This window comes from Colias eurytheme, chromosome 17 (assembly GCF_061535395.1).
Source record: "Colias eurytheme isolate Ceu_HAF_F1 chromosome 17, ilColEury1 Martin Lab GWU primary, whole genome shotgun sequence".
Lineage (NCBI taxonomy): Eukaryota > Metazoa > Arthropoda > Insecta > Lepidoptera > Pieridae > Colias > Colias eurytheme.
This window is the reverse complement of record NC_142996.1, coordinates 9,224,964-9,247,503: the sequence shown is the minus strand read 5'-3', so window position 1 is coordinate 9,247,503 and position 22,540 is coordinate 9,224,964. Positions and strand designations below refer to the sequence as shown.

The 22,540-nt window shown below is 36.6% G+C and overlaps 1 protein-coding gene and 1 long non-coding RNA gene across 2 annotated transcripts in view; both read left to right on the top strand.

Moving 5' to 3' along the window:
- The window catches only part of SamDC (S-adenosylmethionine decarboxylase), a 28,035-nt gene extending 7,839 nt beyond the window's left edge, over positions 1-20,196 (top strand). Inside the window, exons 3-8 of the mRNA XM_090111764.1 lie at positions 13,379-13,580; positions 17,315-17,411; positions 18,027-18,190; positions 18,591-18,683; positions 19,260-19,415; positions 20,001-20,196. Of these exons, the coding sequence (XP_089967890.1) occupies positions 13,379-13,580; positions 17,315-17,411; positions 18,027-18,190; positions 18,591-18,683; positions 19,260-19,415; positions 20,001-20,138 (850 nt within the window). The 3' untranslated portion in view covers positions 20,139-20,196. The remainder of the gene's footprint in view (positions 1-13,378; positions 13,581-17,314; positions 17,412-18,026; positions 18,191-18,590; positions 18,684-19,259; positions 19,416-20,000) is intronic.
- Positions 9,135-10,524, top strand: LOC149901408 (uncharacterized). The gene is made up of 3 exons (XR_016457693.1): positions 9,135-9,694; positions 9,821-9,882; positions 9,958-10,524. It is a non-coding gene; the product is annotated as an uncharacterized LOC149901408 (long non-coding RNA).
- Positions 20,197-22,540: the final 2,344 nt, after the last annotated feature.

The window sequence follows — 22,540 nt, the reverse complement described above, 5'->3', positions numbered from 1 at the left end:
TACATAAGATAGAACCCTCAAAATCTACACACAATATATTTTTCCCATTTTAGAGCAACAATTTGCACAGCCATAAAATTGTTCTAAAGCGGTTCGTCGCGAATTTAAATAAGATAAATAGAATCTAATTCCAGTAACAAGGTCGCTGCAGTGTTTACCAACGTGACGGATCTGTGACGTGACACGGCTACGGCATCTTGCCAGTTGCCAGTGTTAGTGGAAAGTTAGTTTTCCACGATTGGGTGCTAAATGTTCCGTTTTAAGTGAGGAAGGTGATGGTTTTGATAGTTGAGGAAATTATTTTTCGGAAGTGTATCAATTTATGGAACTATTTTAAAAATGGCTTATGAGTTATGGCCCACGTGGATATTGATAGATTTCTTTCTTCCCGAATGTGCATTGACTATCAGAATTAAGTAGACCAGAAAATGTTCAATAAACTGCGAGAGGAACAGAATTTCGATAAGATTATTTCCACTATCTGATAACTGTCGTACTTAAAAATGCATCCAACAAACTTTGTACGTATGACATAAATATTGCCCGATAACACAATGATCCATAGTTTCCTTACGACACCTATCCTGTTAATTTTACACCAAAACCGTATTTAGGTGAATGACTTTCATGTTAAACAAGAGGTAAACGTAGTCGATGAAATGACCACAATAACTGTTAGAAAAGATATCGTCAAGTACAAGAACTTGACGCATTTAGAAACAGTGAGATCAATGCGCCAGTTCTAGTAAACAACGGTCAAGTTAACACGAGCTAGACGCTCAAGCCGGCACGTGGTCGCTATTTTGTATCGATAAGACGGCAGTGGCGCAGACACGTGTGCTAGTGCATGTGTAGGATGGGATATAGTTGATTGACCATGAAGGTAAGGAGATTTGAAATATGGTAAGGAATAATAACGATCAGGAGTCCAAGGTATTGTATGGACTATGGAGATACCTTACTTAAATACCTTAGTCTAATGTTAGGAATAATGAAGATCAGGAGGCCCCGTATGCGTATCAGGAATCGAGGAAAAAATGTCAATCAGGTGTCCCAGTAATCTAGGGATTTGTAAAAAATAAATGTAGAAATGCAACGGTGATATCAAAATTAGGTAGGTAAAGGAAGTGAGGAGAAATGCGAATAGTGTCCTTTGAATTGAAATAATGATAGCATTATGAACCATTAAAGAATTCGGAGAAGATATTCATGTATCCAGGGCCTTTCACCAATTATGTTTTAAGACAAGCCAATAATTAACAAATAAATAATTGTTATCACCCCGATGAGAGGCTGAAACTTGAACAGCTTATCTAAGGCTGCAAGAGAGTTCTCAAGTACTAGTTCAAGAGTATGAATGAATAGATGCTTGATTGATGAAAAAGTATTAAAGTTAAAAATACTGAATGAAGCCACATTTAGCGTCCGCTCGTCTACGTCACCGTTCGTCGCAGTACCTATAACTTTGGCTTCAACGCAGTCAATATTATTGTTTGGCTTTACGAGCTAGATATTTTAAATTATAACGACTTTTATTCAAGATATAATGATAAGTCTTACAATATTTTTTTAATGTTTATTGTTTGGTTTCGTAGTATCGATTGTTGTAATAGTACAATCAAAGTTCTTACTTGATGTTTTAATTTGATTGAACTCTGAAATAGATAAAATTCAATGTAAAAATTACATATTAATTTAGATAAAGACAGTTACGTCATCAACATCATTATCTTTTTCTAGAATTTTTTCTCAAAGTCGCCTTATCGCGTTTTTTAACAATTTTAATTTTTTATCTTCAAATGGGAGATCGTTCAACTTAACCCACATTTTATCATAATGTTCTAGAACAAAGTTTGTAACGAATATGACGTAATAGTTTGAAGATGCGTCAAGTTTGGAAGGCACAAAAAGGAGTAAAGAACCATGTTATTAAGAAAACCCATCGGAGTATTAGATTTTCATTGCTTCATTACACGGAAATAGAAGAACACATAAAATGACGAATAAAATAATTTATTACACGTTACATAAGCATATCCATATAATATGTAATCGTAAGTACTCAGTACTATGACGTCACAGTACTCAATTTATCCCACGAATTACACACAGCTACAACCAAAACACAACAATTTACGTAGAATACAGAAAAACGCTTGGCACTGATTACATTTATTTTTGGAGCTGCTTTTTTATGAATTTATACTTATAGTTTTTGTGCTTTTAATAAATTCGTGATGCAGCGCAGTGACTTTCATCTTACCTCATATTCTGTTCAGATATTTTATGTAAAAAAAAAATGTATGCGTGCACTAGAGTACACACGTAAGAAGTGAAACTTCTTTATGACCTTAAAAATGTCACGAGTGTATGGCGTAACGCAAAAATGTCACGCGTACGGTGTAACGCAAAAATGTTACACTAAATTTTTGCCCAACCCCGATAAAGAAGTTTCACTTCAAAAATTATAGGAATAGGTACTCAATCCTATCCAATGTGTTTCTTATTTTCACCAATTCTTCGGAAACGAGTTAACTATTTCTCTGGTCTTTATATAGGTTTGAGACTTTAAAATACAACTTAGTCCTTTAAACTAAAAAGACACTTAAGAAACATCTCCAAGTTTATTTGCTTGATCTGAGTACAGTAGTACTAGACCTCATCCTCAACGACGTATTCTGTAAAAACAATTGACGCAAACGTTTTGCAAAGAACACATTGGCCATAAAGTACACTCAACGTCATTTATCATTGCACTAAATTGGACGTAATAAATGTACAGTCGCGCAGTACCGCAGCTGCTGTACACACGATGATGTAGCAGGTACCACGCTATTTATGTTCCCTGGAAGATGTTCAAGCGCGTAATGCATTATATAATTATGACGATGAACACGTCAGCCGATCGGTCAATGATAAAGGGTCGTTGATCTTGTTTACGCGACTGTACGAAATGATGAATGACTGGACTGAACTCGCCTTCAGCTCTGAGGTATCTAGGGGTCAGGTGTCTAGTTATCATGTAAAAAGTACTGAGATGTGAAATTGTTTCGTCTGAGTGCAGTAGCCTCTTGAATAGTGGAGAGCACGTGTACAGTACAGCTGCGTCCAAGATTTACGTCTCTTAGGCTCTGAGGCGACTTGTGTATTGGTATTGACTATACTTTCACACTTTATTACAAAGTTGTATAATGAATTAAAGTTTTGGATGAGAAGATAAATTGCCGCAATATGAGAAAAATGCTTTAGAATTTTAATTTTTTACCTGCTTAAACCAGCACTATGAAATACATACAGTGTTTTTAGGCTAATAAATAAACCCTAATTGAAGTTTGTGGTGGGTCGCCATGATACACCGCAAACCCAGTTTAACTAGTAAAATTTATTAACTATTATGTTAAATTCTAGCCAATACCACAAATACATTGTTAAAACACGACATTAGCATTAACATTGTAATGGTAACAATTTGTAACATTTCATGAACCGGCAACCCTCACAAATTGCGTAGACCCAAACTTCGCGTCTAAAAATAAACCTCTCCAGGCCCGTCAGCGAAATTCTGTATTCGAGAATGGGCACCATCGTCTCGACGATTTCAACCCTGCGGCTAAGTAGCTAGGGTAAGGTCAAGGTGGAGTGCGCGCATGCGCGGAGGACGACCACAATGGTCTGGATTTATGTGGTATAGGACTTTGTAGATATACGAAACTGCGAAATAGACACGTCTCACTCACGTGCCTCGTGTTCACGAATATAAAGTTGTATGTAGATGCGAAGATAGGTTGGTTGGAACAAAATAGGTGCGAAATTGCGCCATGTGTGTTCCATATTTATCTAGCTTAATCATGAATTATTTATTTGATAAGATTTTGTTAATTTTAAAGCACATCCTAAAAGGTTATTGCGAAATCGTTATTGGCTAAGACTTTTGTCGTCCTTAACATCGTGTTCTTAAATACATAATCTAGTAGGGACAGCCATATAACCAAATTTTCAAAATTAAACCCTTATACGCCTTGCCAGACAAGACATTGCCCATCTCTAATAACTCCAATACGAAATTCAATTGGAATTCGTACAATAATCTCAATTTACATAATTTCTATTGAAGCAAAACTGACTAGACACATCGGCTACGAAACAATCGTGTAACTCGTGCCTTGAAATTCACACCTTATCCGTAGCTCAGCTCTGCCAAGGTGAATGAGTTCGCAACGAGAATTTCGCTTCAGCCGCTTCGTTATAGGATTTGTTGTAAGTTAGGTCCGTTCTGCTAAAAAATATCGCCCACGATTAAAATAAAAATATAGCCTGTATCACTCAGTTTTCTGCTAGTGTAATTTTTTAAATCGGTTCAATAGATTTTGAGCAAAACGATCAAACCTTTACTTTTTATAATATTGTTTGGTAATAGATGGTAGAAATTCGACTTCATTATAATTTATATGATTTCTCTCCGTCATAACTCATACCGCATGTTTTGCCATGGAAACATTTATTCGACCAATCTATAAAACCAATGTGTAAATTATTGTAATACGAAACAATATTATCATGCAGTATGTAGAAGCAACGCTCGTAAATAAAGACGACCCATATGAATCTGTAGTTTTATTTGGTAATAACCGAGATCCATAACAAAAAAGGAAAACATGAAATGCTTGCATTACCAAGGCTTCGTCAATTTATGGACAGTAGGTACGTGATTAGGTAATCAATGATGTAACGTCATTATTGGGTATACATAATAGAATTGCCAATACAATGTAATGGGTTCAAGCCTTAAAACTACTCATACATCTTATCTCAAAATAGATTAAAGGAGACAAGAGATTGAAATTGGTCACCCTGTCCTTTAAAGTTCCAGCAATACCTTTTTCTATGAGTCAGAGTTAATTTATGTATTAAATTTATTTAAGGAACTAATTGACTTTGAAGCGAAGATATTTTTGTATGCTAAAAGATGTGCTAACGCTAAGTAGAATATATTAAACTGGACATACTTGCATACCAGACACGAACCGACACAGCCAAAAGAAACCGAATCAAATTCAATAGAAGCATTCGAATAGCCAACCTTGAAGCGTTTAACAGCCGAGGTCATTGATGTTTGTAATCTATTATCTGGGTGATTTTTTCGCCGCATGTTTTTGTTTTTGTTGATGGGCCAGACCTGTTTGGTCAAGCGATTGATGGGTTGTGAAAATAAAAATTTCCATTGGTATCCTAAAATCTCCATGATACGGGTCTTCTTTCATCAGCTGTTATATTATGTAATCTATACTAATATTATAAAGCTGAAGAGTTTGTTTGTTTGTTTGTTTGAACGCGCTAATCTCGGGAACTACTGGTCCGATTTGAAAAATTCTTTCGGTGTTAGATAGCTCATTTATCGAGGAAGGCTATAGGCTATATATCATCACGCTAAGACCAACAGGAGCGGAGCAATGCGGGTGAAACCGCGGGGAACAGCTAGTTGAACTATATAGCAATTATCTGATTGAACTTCATGGTGTTAACTATTGATATGGTGGGTTGAAATCGTGTCAAATTATACCTTCTTTAAATGCTATATTTTATGACCGTTGCACCGCAGAAACATTTACATTATAGCTTCCAATACCAATAGGCACCAGTCTATGACCTGTCTGTATTAGTCACAATCAGCCATTGCAATAATTATAAATAAACATTCTGGCTTGCCAATTTCTTCCTAAGATCCCCACATGGTAGGAAACGTGACTTCCGTGGGTAGAGATTAGAGAATATTATGAATCAGTAGCAGTTTATATGATACAGCATTTTTTTTAAGATAAGATTCAAGACGCTTGGGAAGTTACCACAAGCTTATGTAATTGATTGATAGAATAATATATATTATGATGACATCATACTTTTCGTCTCATTTAGAAAGAATCTTAGCCGTATTTTGTTGTGCAAAAGAAAATTATTTATTATCACGTTTTGGTAAGCTTGCGTTCGTGTTTTAACTAAGGCTCATAAAATATTTTTAACCCGGTTACAGTTTGAACTTAGATTTCGTCCCTACAAAATAACCATTCTAAATTGTAACCATTACTGTTCTCAATTTAGGCAATTTAATTTAATGACGAAGTTATAAGCAAAACCTTAACATCTAGAACTCTGAATTCGAAAGAAATCAAATTTTATCTATAAACACAATCTAAAATAAAATAAAAACAGCGTTCAGTAATCAGCGTCCATCACAATCGTACATAAATGAATCGTTGATTGTTACATAACACCACTTGTGCAAACAATCAATGTCAATAAAGCCTGATGGGTTCAAGCTCTGACGGTATCGGGACCTTCTAGAAGCGACAATGTAACTGTTTCTGGGTCAATAGTGTCAATTGACAAAGCTGAATCTCTATAGTTTGTATAAGACCGAAGGGGTGATCGCTTGGAATTTATAGCCTATAGGTTCCTGACTTTGAAACTGTTTTCAATCTTAATTTCATTCATTTTTTATCTTTAAGGTATTATGACTAATTTACTTAGCTCTGTATTCTTCTAAATAATCAGTTGTGGTTTTAAATGTTTATTATTTGCATTTAAGTAACATTGTTCACGTTTGAACAAAAGTGGCGCCGTTAGTATTGATCAGTTAATTTAAGAGATAATTTGATGCGTTCCTGCTTGTTAATTTTAATGTATTTTTCAAGTCATTAGTCTTCTTGAGACCCCTAACCAATCCAAACAGATTTTGGCTAACTGTACTACATACCAAGTGCCAATAAATTTTTTGTCTTTTCATTTACCTAGGATATCCTGATAATGCGCTAATCCAATATAAATAACATGAGTTCCTTCAGTTTCCTCGCTTCCTTACACTCGCGTGGTAGAAATAGGGAAATATTTAGCAATTACACGCACATATTATATTTTATTCATTCTTGTTTTATTATTGTTTGTTATTACCTTATTACTTACCTTAAATCTGCTGGCTACATCATTAGGGTGTAATGATGTTGTTGCTATGTTAAACGTGATTAAATGCACAAGTACTTTGAAAATATTATTCTTATATAGCCTTCCTTCCATATCTAAAAAGATGATTCGATAGAAGAGTTTCCTATTCATAAATAATTTAATCCTTCTGATCCATGTATGAATGAAGTCTGAAATCTGAACGTGACGATAGATCAAACGTAATTTACAACTTCACACATATTACTGAACAAGCTACTCTAATGGAAACATTTCTAATTATACACCAGCCATCATAATAGAACGTGCATGATTTATAAATACATGCGAACACGAGTCGCGTAGTCAATGCATTATTAACTTCTGTATAAGAACTAATGTATCAAAATCAGTTCGGAATATTCAATACGGGAAATTGCTGGGTTCGCTTTCTGTCCAGGCAAATTGGCCTGATACGATTACACGCTCGATTGGTAGAGCTATGACCGAGTTTCTTGAGCTAGATAGGGATGTACGGGATGCACCTTCTATAGAACTTTCTAGGGACAATGTAGCGTTAAATTTGATAGTAATTTATCCAGGATTTCCTATTAATGATCACAATTCTCTAAATAGTACGAATTCTGGTATATATTATGGGCATGCTTTGAATACATGCACCTGCTGATATCTCATAGTTCAAGTTTGGCACGGAACTCTTTTGGTTATTAATCATAACGCAAAAATAGACAGACGAGCTATTCGGTAGACATTGTATCTTTCAAATGTATTCCATGGTACCAGTTGCTCTGGGCTTATGAGATTATTAACCAGATTACATGGGACAAAATTTTCGGGGTTTTAGACAGGCAATATAAAATAGAAATTTCGTAAATAAAGTTTGAGGAGTGTCAAGAAGGCAGTTTGGTAGTCCTCGCCTCAGAATCGTGACGGAACGGTGGTATAATCAGATTTTTCTCTACATAAGCGTTATTCTTGACCGATACCTAAATATACCTCAGCCAATGTAAAACGAGTACCTAAATCACAGGTCTGATAGACAGGTGTAAGCGTAGGTTACAATGATATCGATCAGCGCCTGCGCGGTGCCGTGTTGTGACGCAGTACATTCGTTGTTTACAACTGGGGGTGACTGTGGGGTTTCGATATGATTTCAGCTTGCAGAGGTTACTTTGATGACAACTGAAAAGTATGAGGATGTCCTGGATTACACAGTATAAAACAAAGTCGCTTTCTCTGTCCCTATGTATGCTTAAATCTGTAAAACTAAGCAACTGATTTTGATGCGGTTTTTTTTAATAGATCGAGTGATTGAAGAGGATGATTTAAGTATCCAAGTTATTGGGTTTAAGACAAAGCGGGCGAATCCGCGGGCGGAAAGCTTTATATGAAGATGTTATTCCGTTAGTTCAATTATAGGCATCTAGCTATGATTTAGTTTATCCTATTTTAAACTGTAAGCTGTCTGACTGATTCTCAGGATATATAAAAATAAAACCGGCCAAGTGCGAGTCGGGCTCGCGCACAAAGGGTTCCGTAGCAGCAAATATAATAAATTACAGTTAAATCAACCTATCTCAAAAACTATAAGAGATACTTTGATCAAACCAAAAATCGTTGAAAGAGTTAATTAGCATGCATCACCTCTATTTTTTTTAGAATTTTATACCCCGTAGTTATAAAAATAGAGGGGGGGGGACATACTTTTTACGACTTTGAGAGCTGATATCTCAAAAACCGTTCACTTTAAGAAAAATGTTTTTTAGAAAACTTTATATCATTTTAAAAGACCTTTCCATTGATACCCCACACGGGTATGTACATCGAAAAAAAAAATTTCATCCCTCAGTTACATGTATGGGGGGCCCCACCCCCAATTCTTTTTTTTACTATTTAGTGTCATATTTTTGTAGCGGTTCATACAACACATATTCCCATCAAATTTCATCACTGTAGTACTTATAGTTTCCGAGTAAATCGGCTGTGACAGACGGACAGACGGACAGACGGACAGACGGACATGACGAAACTATAAGGGTTCCGTTTTTGCCATTTTGGCTACGGAACCCTAAAAAACTAATGCTTTGTTCTCGTATCCTCCTCTTTCATTATACAGTTTCCTTCAAGTTAAAGAAAGTGATAATAAGTTCAGTTAGAACTTGCCGCAATACGCAAAGGTGATGAATTAATTTTTCTAACATTTACGGTCCTTTTTAAACCTTCGTAATTTTTATATTATTAAAGTTGTCGTGATGAAAATTCTTGACAAGAAAGTTCAATAGTAACACAATACGTCTACCGTTTTAGAAACATGATTCCATGATATTTTCTCGATAGAAAAAAAATACAAAGTTGTCATTGTTATTTTTTTTTAATCTCTGGCATCTACAAAATAACAAACGTAAAGTTACGACTTTTTGGATATTAACTATAAAATATACAACCTATACGTCTACCGATTTAGAATTTTGAAATATGCGATGGTTTTGAAATAAACAAGAAATACTTGAAATTAGCGCGCGACCAGCCAATATAGCGAGAGCCGCCCTGTACCTTCCTACCCCGATCGCTGCACGAGTCATTCCCGCTACGGCCGTCACACGGGGAACTTGTGTCGCTCGCGCAATCGTAACAAAGGGTGACAACACGATAAGACAAATGGGGACAATAAAGAAAATAAGAAGAAGAAACATAAAGGTTGGAGGAAAAAGAATGCTTACAATTGGAACAAATTAATGAAGTAAGTTGGTTTTATTTTAAATTTGATGATAATTGTATTATAGACGATGTTTGATATGTACCCCTGTTTTAAGTACATAACGAATGTGTAAGATTTTTTCATTTATAGCATAGATAATCTTTTCAGAAATCCGGAATCCAGAAGGAAAATAAACCCACTGATTGTTCACAATGTGAACCCACTCCTTCGTAAGTACCTTTATTCAGTCAAAAATGTATGTTATCAACGCTCTACTTTTTTTTATCGCATGATTCCATTTTTAGCAAAAAGCAACAAAGTGCAAAGAAATAAAAAATCATGGTGAACTTAGTGGAAGTATGGTGGATGTAATATGGAACAGGAGCTCATTGGAGTAGTATTATATTTAAAAAAATACGAAAAAATTTCAAGAATTACATTTATTCGTAGGTGGTAGATAAGTATGTTGTGTAAAGAATTTGATGTTGATATTTATTTCATTTATACTTACTACACCTGTGCGGGAAATTGCTTAGTACTAAAACAGGTTTATATTCATATTTACATAGTAATGTGAGTTTTCATTTCGATAAATTTTGTGTAAGTATATTAAATTTAGTTCCTGGGTGATCTGGAAACACAATGGGGCCCGGAAGATGGCGCTGCAGTCACTCCTCCTAATCACATGAACCGATTTGGATGAATATTTGTGTGCACATTTCATTGTTGTGGGATGATTGGTTGATTCGTTTTCACATTAGCTAATATTATGTATTTTTGTTGTAAACTTAATTTAATGTTTATAATACATTATTATTGGTATAAATAAGCCAGTGTTCGTCTCACATTGCTGTACCTGCCTACCTTCCCTACCAGGGCCTAACTTTGTTCTGGCTGTTTTATTTTGATTATTTGTAATGAATAATTACAATTATAATGCGCAAAAAATAAATACATGCGTCAATATATTTTGTGTTTTTTTTAAAACAATTTTTCTATTTAAAAAAATATCATTCCGACCGCACCTATTATAACCTGTATTATTTTGTAATAACGTAAACATTACTAAATAATAATTATTATTAATAATGTCTAAGAAGTTGTTAAAAAGAAGATTATTTGTTTATAAGCAAGAAAATAAAACCAATAAATCAACAATTAAATAAATGTATAACAATATTATAACTGTATGACGACTCCATACATGTTTGTCCCGAGTCGGCCAGCGGCAGCGCGGCGAGTTTGCAAGAATGACTTCGCGCACACCCGCGTTCGCGATAGTGAGCTATTAGACTCCGCCCGCCAAGCAGTGGATTTTTTTTGTGTATCGTCTTAAATGAAACAGTTAATACTAACGTGGTTTCATCTCATTTGTAGATGTTTTTCATCAATGAGTCTGCCATGTAAGGTAAACATAGTTTTATCTAGATCCATGTGCAAACATAAGAGTGTTTGTACAGTTTAGATAGCTAGTATTAATTCCGAGAATTTATTGACATCTTTTACGGCGGGGGCACACGATGCGTTGCGGCGGCGGTCCGGCGCCGGAGCGGTGTCGCTGCGTCGTCTTACATAGAAATATCTGTGGCATGTCACACGATGCGCTCCGGCGCCGCACCGGACTTGTAACCACCAAGACGAGGCGGGGAGGGGTGAATGCGGTGCGACGTCGGAGCGGCACCGCTCAGTTGTTTTGCGTCACAAGGAAGGACGCTGAACGCTGACGCTGTGCAACGCTGCTACGGCGCCGCTGCGACAAAACAACGTTACGGCGCCGCACCGCTCGTGTGCCCACTGACACGGTGAAATCTTTGCGGTGCGGCGCCGCAACGCATCGTGTGCCCCCGCCGTAAGTTAAATTCATGGTTTTAGTGGGTTTAGGAATGGATTTTATTCACTGTAGAAAATTTAATTATTTGGTTCAATAATTTAGTTCTTTTATTGATATATTCGCACGCACATTACAAGTGTGTGTAACAAATAGGACATCGAACTATATTATGCTATCATCTTAAAGTTACAAAATGTTACAAATATGTAACGATATAAAATTGGCAAACAGTAACTTCATCCTCAAAAAACTCAATTTCAGTTAAATACAATGTGTGTAATGGATGTTTGTCACTCTTTCACACTAAAACAGCTGATCAGAGCTGGATAAAAGCTACATGGATATATTATAGTCTAGATTAGCATTGAGGATACTTTTTATGAGTGAAGGCGCTGGATCCAGCTAATCTATACATATAATAAATCTGTAGAAGGGTCAATTCTGTACATTGAAAATATTGAAAAAATAAATAGCAGGGGGTGTTACTGGATCGATACCAAACCCAAATATGTGATTAAAAAATTTTTTGTCTATCTGTCTGTCTGTCTGTATGTGAAGACATCACGTGAAAACTAACGGTTCGATTTCGATGAAACTTGGTATAATTATACCTTATTATCCTGGGCGTAAAATAGGATACTTTTTATCCTGAAAAAATTCGAAGAAAAAAAATAATCTTGATTTTTATGTTTTATCCATAGACGTTGTTCTGTAGAACCGCGAACACACGTTGGGTATTATTATAGGCCTAGCCGTATTTGAGTCCAATAGATATTTATAAGATGTTATTGTCAGAGTTACTCAAAATGGAGAAATAAACCATCCACGCGAAGACCGAAATCCGCGCGGACGGAGTCGCGAGCGGAAGCTAGTATAATATAATTACCAAAAATAAATTAAAAAAACCAAAGTAGACCACACATTTTAAAGCTAAAACTAACCGCTTTGAGATGTTATAGTCAGAAATAGAATAAAAGCTTCAGATTTTTTGCTACAGACTTTTAACCGCGAGCGTGCGTCCTGAGTCGATTTTTTTGCTCACGAGTGTATAACTATAGTAGATATTTCTTTTGAAAAATTGTAAGCTTTTAAGTTACACAATATAGCTCATGTATCCCTAAACGCTGTTCTAATATATTATCAGAAGTGGGTCAATGGGTATAGGTGCTTTGTCCAGTAACCTCATAATCCCACTTCCCTAATGATATTGCAAATATGGACATGACAAATGGATTATAATTAGCTATAGATATTCGTGTCACAGACATTGATAAAACAAGTAATACGTGTGTTAAATGTTTACTAAAATATTATTCTATTGTCTCTCCCTTGAATACTATACTTTTGATAGCGATTGTTTCTTTGTGATTAAACAAATAAAATAACAATTTGTTATTAAAAAAATTTAAATTGTTACCTGCTTAATTCAATAGTATACTGTACAGTAGATTAGATCACATTTAAAACATCATTTCAACCAAAAGGGAAGAGGGTCATAAATAAAAGATACGTATACAAATGAGCTTCAAGTATGTGTCCATTCTTCGCTCTTTTTACCCCTTGGTAAATAGGATTAATAAATATGTACTTAGTAGGAAAAATAAAAAATGTTGTGTGGTTTGGTTTTATGAAACCACGGTAAAAGTGAAACTGTTTGAACGGTTCCGAACACTGCTTTGTGAAGCGCATGTCGCGTGACGGTCGGCTGCCGAGTAGGTATACCTACTCGGCAGCCGCGATACACGCGACATGCGCTACACAGACCAAAGAGTTTGAGACGATGTAATAAAGATTCACTTTAAAAACCGATCAAAGCATCCGTAAAAAATCATTATCCAAAATATTTATAAAAAAAGTGTTCTGCAATGTACAATATTTGTTTTCTATTGTTCCAGTGAGAGCAGCATGTTCGTATCGAACAGGCGCTGGATATTGAAGACGTGCGGCAAGACCACGCCCCTCCGCTGCGTGCGCGCAGTGCTCGCGCTCGCGTACGAGACCGCGGGTCATACGCGCGTGCAGAATGTCTTCTACTCGCGAAGGGAGTTCGCAAGACCGGAGGCGCAGTTGAAGCCGCACGATAACTTTGATTCTGAGGTGAGATATTCTATAGGTGAAGCTCTTATCGTGTGGCTAGACCACGCCCCTCAAATGCATGGCGTTCGAGTGCTGACCATCGTTACTCGACAAAACATAATAATTATAAGAGTGTCGTCGCGAACCACATCACACATTTGAAAACAAAAACCTCTTTGACGCGAATACGCGAAACTAAAGGCGAATAGCGAGTATGTACACTATTGCACGCCTCATAAGCGAAGCGTTGAGGTGGGTTATGGGTACTACTGTCACTTCGCGCAAAACATCTGATTTTTCAAACTTAATCCATCAGTCCCCGGAATCACAGACACAATAGATAATCTATTGTGTCGCGCCCCGATCGGGGCGCTCGGTGGTCAATGGGTTAAAATGTCTTTATGTATCATACATTGCACTTGTAAGATAATACATACACACACATATTAAGAAAAAACACTATTTTTAACGTTCATGATATTTTTGATGTCATTTTTGTTATTTGAACTAGTTAAAAAACAGTTTAAAAAAGTTCTGTCTTGGACGTCCGTGTGTCTGTATGTGCGGATCCCTTTTCTTGTTAACACGATAGCGACCGAAATACTTTACTAATCGAGTCTTTTTTTTTCTCTTACGCTTGAGTATGCTCAGGAATAGAACCCTTTCATTTTTCAGGGTCTGATTCGATGTGGTTTAATTGTTATTAAATAAACAAAAATAATAATTAATAAATATTTATTAAAAAAAAATTATGAGGCGTGCACTTTTGGATTTTCCAAATTATTTACATATTATTATGCGTGTTCGTTATTCGCCTCGCTGTTAAGTTTCCGCACACATGTGTTAATGCAACATAATAATTAGAAATAAATATTACGTGGTCAAATTTTAGGGTTTGTTTACATTTGTAAATAAAAATTTACTAGGCAGGCATGCACCATTGTAGAACTGGCCTTTGGCCATCAGGCGTTAGTGGTCTAATATTATTTGAATACTAGATTTCCGCCCGCGGCTTCGCCCGCGTTTGCAAAGGAAAACCCGCATAGTTCCCGTTCCCATGGGATTTCCGGGATAAAAACTATCCTATGTGTTAATCCAAGTTACCCTCTATATGTGTGCTAAATTTCATTGTAATCGGTTCAGTAGTTTTTACGTGACAGAGTAACAAACATCCATACATCCATACATCCATACATCCTTACAAACTTTCGCCTTTATAATAGTATTAAGATTAAGATTAAGATTGAAGAAAAAACACATAAAAAAATATGTGTATCTTTATGTCTGTTTATCACTTGATTCCTATTATTGAACATGGTAATTACAAACCCAGGGGATGTTTATCAAAACGCAAGCTGCTGTATTATTGCAATATCAAGCTTACCGATGAGAACAATGTAAGAGGAACAATCTTGTTTAATCATAAAATAGTACTGAATAGCAATCGATTGTTTACGGTTCATTTTTAAACGTATTTTCATAGATAATGCTACTTGATGAAGCTTATATTAATCTGAAAGCTATGATACCTTTAGAAAACATACTGATAGGTTTTGCCGAAATAAATTCAGTAAGGTAATAGGTAAAGCATCTTGATAAATAGTAATTCCAAGTACATAAATGGATATTAATTACTGAAATAAATAAACATATATTTTCAATATAATAATATATTAAAGGTCATCTATACTAATATTATAAAGATGAAGAGTTTGTTTGTTTGATCGCGCTAATCTCAGGAACTACTGGTCCGATTTGAAAAATTCTATCGGTGTTAGATAGCCCATTTATCGAGGAAGGATAAAGGCTATATATCATTACGCTAAGACCAACAAGAACGGAGCAATGCAGGTGAAACCGCGGGGCACAGATAGTAAATATTAAAATATGTACTAAGAACATAATAAAGAAGCAAGTAACAAAATATAACATACAATTATTATAAAACTAATTGTCAATTATTGTCACAAAGCAATTTGTAAAGGATATCAAGTTTCCTCGTAATAATTAATCTTGAATATAGTTTTTCCCCACTTTATATGTCGGAAAGATTGTATCCATTAAAATCAAATACATTTTCCTTATTATTGACGACGCGGTTGGCGCAGTGGTAAAGTAGGTAACTGCCTACTGAGCCGACGGTCCCGGGTTCGATCCCCGGTCAGGGCAAATATTTGTGTGTTGAACTCAATTATTTGTTCTTGGGTCTGGGTGTTATTATCTATATATGTATTTATTAAATATTATATTTATCGTCGCCTAGTACCCACAACACAAGCCTTAATTGAGCTTACTGTGGGACTAGGTCGATTTGTGTAATAATGTCCTATAATATTTATTTATTTATTTTATTTTATTATGTAATAATTTCTCTTTAGCTATAAAATAGTGGTAACTGTTAAAAATATGTAATGGCGATTCAAAAGTGCTTCTAGAAGAAGTCTAATTGCATAAATAAATGTTTATTTTGATTTTGGATGTGTGATTGTTTTAACAAAGGTGATCAAATTGCATACTGAAACTATATAAAAAAATTAAAAATCGATTGAACACTTTAACAGAACTATTAGTTAAATAAATAACTGCTTACAAGACAACAACAGCACTACATTTTTTTTATATGAAGAATTTCACAGATTTATTTGAAGAAACATTTATCCAACATGTTTATTTTCAAAAATGTCTCTAATTATCATAAAAAGGTTACAATGTAGTTGTCATTTGATATCATAATATTGAAACAATAGCTCTATTATAATTTAATAAAGTGTTTTACAACTCATTCGACACCCATATCAAATAAATGTTATACATTGATGACATTTGATACCAAGAAATCTTGAATGAGACATATTGTTCATATCATTCTGATGACTTTCCGGAACGTGTGTGATAAACAAAAAATTTAGAATTTGTATCTCGATTCTTATTCGCAAGAGATACAGTTCAAATTCGCTTGGCGAGTTGATCTATAGCTAATTTTCTTCAACATTTTTCCGGGTAGATAGTATCTATTGAATGTTCTTTATTGTTTATGGGGTTAGAGTTTGCTGTATGGTGTAATAAAGAAAGACAAAAGTCCAGTAGGGGAGGAAGTGTAATATTTTTTAGGAAAGATTAATGCGGGGCAATCATAGTTTAAATCATAGGTAAACTGATAAACGTATTTAAATCAGAGCATTAGTATTTTTATAGGTGTTTTGACAACCTTTAAAGATATAATAAAAAGTTGTTTACGCTACTGATTGCTTTGAGAGCAATAAATAAACAATAGTTTTCTTTAGATACTCGTGTTTAAAAGAGTTACCTATGTAAAATTTATACTAATACTAGCTTTCCGCCCGCGGCTTCGCCCGCGTTTTCAAAGAAAAACCCGTTCCCGTAGGATTTCCGGGATAAAACCTATCCTATGTCCTTTCTCGGGTATCAAAATATCTCTATACCAAATTTCATGCAAATTGGTTCAGTAGTTAAGGCGTGATTGAGTAACAGACAGACAGACAGAGTTACTTTCGCATTTATAATATTAAGTATGGATTATAAAGCTGAAGAGTTTGTTTGTTTGAACGCGCTAATCTCAAGAACTACTGGTCCGATTTGAAAAATTCTTTCGGTGTTTGATAGCGATTAGTGCGTTCAAACAAACAAACTCTTCAGCTTTATAATATTAGTATAGATAGTATAGATAAAAAACCATATTAGTCTTTACTCTTTATAATATAATTTTAAAAGTGTAAATTGTGTTGTTATTGCAGGTAGAACTGCTGGACTCTTTCTTCGGCGACGGCCGCGCCTACATCATGGGTCCAGAGAAGGACTGCTGGTATCTGTACACATTGCTGCCGCTGGAAGGTGAGATATTTTATATTATCATCCTCGAATTTTTAAAAATTTGTGCTATTCGTTCTTAAAATTTTGCGCATTCATCGAATCAGAATGTTACACCTGCTGGCATGGGATATTAAAAAAAAAGACGGGTTGCACTCCGGGAGTGCCGGCAGAAGTGAAAACTTGATTATTAACGTTGAGCATGTTTGATATTTTGGAATGGTACCTATCCGTCTTACGCTTTTTCGATCAGGTCACGTGTCCTGACGCGAGTTTAAGATTTTATACCCATTACAGAAAAAGTGCTCAACGCCGCTAAAGAAGTTTTCACTTCAAAAATGTTTACAAAAAATTCTTGTTGAACTTTTACGAATTTTAGTGTTCAACAATGCCTTTATTTCAAATTTGGAATGAGAATAATTGAACGTATTTTTTTTTCTTTTTTTTTACACGCCGCAGCGCGAAGGGGGGAAATTGTGATATGATTGATGCGTATTTCAATCATAAACAGTCCAATAGATGACGCTATTACTCTATATTTGGACATGAGGTTGAAGCGGGCAGTAAAAGCAAGTAGTATAAACATAAGGAAACTTTAAATATAATTAATATTCATTTAAAATATCCTTGATCCTCTAGGCACGGTGGCAGCCCTAGAGCAGGAGGGCGAGGTCCGCGAGGCGGTCCCGTGCGCGGGGGCGGAGCCCGACCAGACCATCGAGCTGCTCATGTCCGACCTCGACCCGCGCGTCATGGACATCTTCACGCGCAAGTGCTCGCCCACCGCACACCACGCCACTAGAGTGAGTATTTACTATTTACACTTACCATTCATCATCATCATCATCATCATCTGAATCATCCTCATCTAAATCATCATCATCAGCCCATATATGTTCCCATGTCGATTTCCTCATGATGTTTTCCTTCACCGTTCGAACAGTGGTGATGACTGATGTTATAACATGCGCAGATAAATTGAAAAATCTATTTATTTCCTGTTTACTCGCGCGCCCGGCCTCAAAATTGGAACCCCCGACTTATCGATTTGAAGTCCGAGGTTAACCACTGAGCTACCACTGCTTTTGCCCACTTACCATTAGCAAGGAAAATTAGATTCGTGTTTTTGTAAAGGTGAACGCACACTTATCCGAGACAAATAAAATTAATGAAATGTGTAATAATGTTTAATGTAAATTACAGGCGTCAGGCATCGACCAGATAATCCCGGGGATGGTGATCGACGACTACCTGTTCGATCCCTGCGGTTATTCCATGAATGGTGTCGCTGAAGATGTAAGTTAATAAATATATTGTATACTAATTGACTTTTTTATAGAATCAGAATAGAATTTTATATCGTGTTTAATTTATATATAGGGTAATTGAAAAAAAAAAAAACAAAATATCTATTTTTATTACATAGCTAGCCGTGCCCCGCGGTTTATCCGCATTGTTTTGCTCCTATTTGGAATTAGTGTTTTTGGAATTTATGGCCCCACGATAAATGGACTATCTGACAGTCAAATAATTTCAATTTAACACTCAAACAAACTCTTCAGCTATCGTCGAGGGGTCCTGGGTTCGATTCCCGGTAGAGACGAAGAAAAAAATGTCTCGGTCTGGTAGGACATAGAAGGCTGATCACCTACTTGTCCCTAAAGAAAATCGATCAGTGAAACAGATGTATGAATAATGCATCTGCCCCTTACCCCACTAAGGGACCTGAGACTTCACTTTTATATACAGTATATAATATTAACTATATATTATGTATTAGTATTATTCATTCTTTGTAAAGTTTTTAACCCTTGTGAGAGAGATAAATGAATGTTTTTATTTATTTATTTATAACTATTTGTCTGTCTGTAGGGCAGCTACATGACCATCCACATAACGCCTGAGCGCTCGTGCTCGTACGTGTCGTTCGAGTCGGACGTGCCGGTCGCGAGGTACCCGCACCTCATCGCAAAAGTGCTCGCTGCCTTCCGACCCGCTAAGTTCGTGCTCACTGTCTTCCATACGCCGGTACGAAACATTGGTATTTTATGAATTGTTTTAGCCCTAAAATATTCTATAATATTAATAATGGATATAGTTTGAAAGAAAAAACAAGCTTAACTCATGAAATTATTGTAATCACCAATCTTTGATAAGTGTACAAAATTTGAATTAAATCTGTCCGTTAAAATTGGTCAAAATTTAAGGCTATTCGCATCATATCCAGAGTAGAATTCACTCCCTGACACTTGGACCTCTTCAAAGCTAGTGTGAATTGGCTCCTTCTAGGCAGACGTGCAACCAAGTAGGCCACATCGCCGCTTCCCATCAGGTGGGATTGTGGCCAAACCTCTGCCTATAGTTAATAAAAAAAAAATGGTTGTTTGTAAAGTAGGTTTTTACGATCGGGATGTTTACGTGATAACGTCTTATTGGTGGCAGCGCTCGAGATGAGACGGGAGATCGGTCCGTCTCTCTCTCGTTATACCTGCGATCGCGCTCGTGAGGTTTTGGTGTGACACAAGTTTCTGAACATGTCACCCGACTAAAACGATTTTAAAAACGTTATCACGTTAAAAAAAGAATGTAAATTGATGTATAATATGTTCCCAGGACGCGCCGGCGACGGAGGCGCTGCGCGAGCTGAAGTCGTTCCGCGCGCTGAACGCGTACGAGCAGAAGGACGCGCAGTACTGCCGCTTCTCCGGCTACGAGCTGCACTACGCGCTCTACGCCAAGTTCCCGAGCTGAGAGCCCCGCCCCGCGCGCCGCGCCCCGCCCCGCGCCCCGCGCCCTCGCGCCGCGCCCCCGCGCCGCGCCCTGCCGGCCATCCTCGCCGCCGCGCCCGACGCCTACCGCCCCGAGGGCGCCGCGCCCCCGCGCCCCCCGCGCCCTGCGCCGGACGAGCTGCTCGCGCCCACGCTGCTGCGCCGCATCGTGAGCGCCATCCTCGCCTGCAAGTGTCGCGCGAGCGGCGCCTGACCGCCAATATAGAGCATAAACCAGTGCGATAAGACTGTACTAGCGACCCCCGACTTCTGTCTATACACTTCAATAGATGTTTAGGGAACTCTATCGTGATCGCGTAAATCGAACGTTTCCGAGCGAAGTTCGGATCCGGATAGACTTGTGACCCACGTGGGCGGAGCGCGCAGCGGGCTGCGACTGCGACTGCGACTGCGACCGGTCGCCCGGCAGTCGCGTGACCGGTCGGCGAGCGGTCATTCCGCGCGAGGTGTGTTCGCGACGAATTGACGGACGAAATTGTCGACTAAAATGTTTATTAGATGTTGAAATAGCATAGATTAGACGGATGAATTTATATGATAATAAGATGTAGCTGTGAAAATTGTTGATTAGCGTAGATTTAGCTCATGTTTAGGCACAAATATCGAATGTACAATGTTTATATATTATTGTAAATATAGAGACAAAGGTTTAATAAATGTAAGTAGGTTAAGTCGATTTGTTGCGGAGCGAGGGACGAGTGGCGCCGACGCGTGGGCTGTTTATTATATCAGAGATTTTAAATAAATGATTTCTTCTCATTCGCTTGTTTTATTTAAACCTTTTTATCGTGGATTGCTACGTGTTCATTACTAAGAAAAAAATTCCTTTAATTTCCTGAAAAAAAGCAAATAAATAACATATGAAAGTGTAATTAAAAAACAATTGATGAATTGTTTAATCACACACACATACAAGGCTTGGTTGCACCTTTTTAGTAGTTATAGTTAGATAAATTTAACAATATCAGCTCTGTAATAAGTACATATATATAGTCTATGCGTTGACTTACATGTGCTTACAGTGAATGTAATTTTATGCATAGTTAAAATTGCAAGCACCGTTTTATTATTTTGTATTTGACGCTTATGACAAATATTTAACGTTAGCTGACTCCTTGGCTAACTCATATTTTACTTAATTATTTAACATGTTCACTATCGCTAAAGTAATATGTATGATGCAATCCAGCGTAATTAATACTCCGTAATATGATTTTTATGATTTGAGATTTGTACTGTTATGAGGTTACTTTTTACTGCGGAAAAACATGTAATCCTCATGGGAACGTCGATTTTGATCACTGAAATTTATAAATTCCGATAGATGGCGCTATATTAAAAATGTGACATGAACACATAAATGACAACTATTAATTTTCGACCATGCGAAAGAGATGCCAACGAATTAAAAATGTCCTGTGAATCCTGTGATTCATAATAGATGAGAATTTCAACCTGAACGAATTGAAAGTGCAGAGTGCTTCACCTTATTTTACGTGAAAAGCAGGCAAACGAGCACACTTGGCACGGTGTTAAGCTTGTGTTAAGTGATCAACGTCACCCACTTGCACCCACAATATGAATGAATTATTTATTGTACAAACCAAAATTAAAAACTATAAAATACTACATAAACACAAGTTGCGCAATAGGCGACATTATACGGGCCGGGGTATGGCGAGTGTGAGTGTGGGTTTTGGCTTCTTAAGTTTCATATATTATGTGTAATAAATGTTTGAAATCACTACATCATGAGATCGAGCAAGACCGATCTCAGAAGTTTTGAAGTTTTAAAGTCTGTTGTTTCCTGATAAGTTATTAACTTACACAGCAATACTGAATACCTACGTACCCTTAACTACTGTCTTAATCTATATTTAATTTATAATAATACTAGCAAACCCGGCGAACTCGCCACCAGAGACACCTTTTCTTTGCCATAAACCTCACGGAGCCCGAGACCTTTCCAACGAATGCAAAACCGTGAAAATCGGTTCGTTCGTTCTGGAGTTATAGCGCCAGGAAGGAAAACCCGACTTATTTTTATATAGTAGAATAAAGCTAAAGAGTTTGTTTGAACGGGTTAAACTTAGAAGCTATTGGATCAATGTTTTAAATTCTTTCTCGCTTGGATATGTAGGCCGTAGGCGATCTCTGGGTGCATACTGTGTGTGTGCATATAGCGTAAGTAGGTAGGTCATACGGGCAAAGAAAAAGCGGCGCTAATATGAACCTATTTGTTACATCTTCGTTATTTCGTAATAGCGAATGACTGAATCTTTATACAGATTTTATATAACAATAAAATCATAGAAATAAAGATTTAAAAAAATGTTGTTGTCTCTCAGTTTTCGAAATATTCGA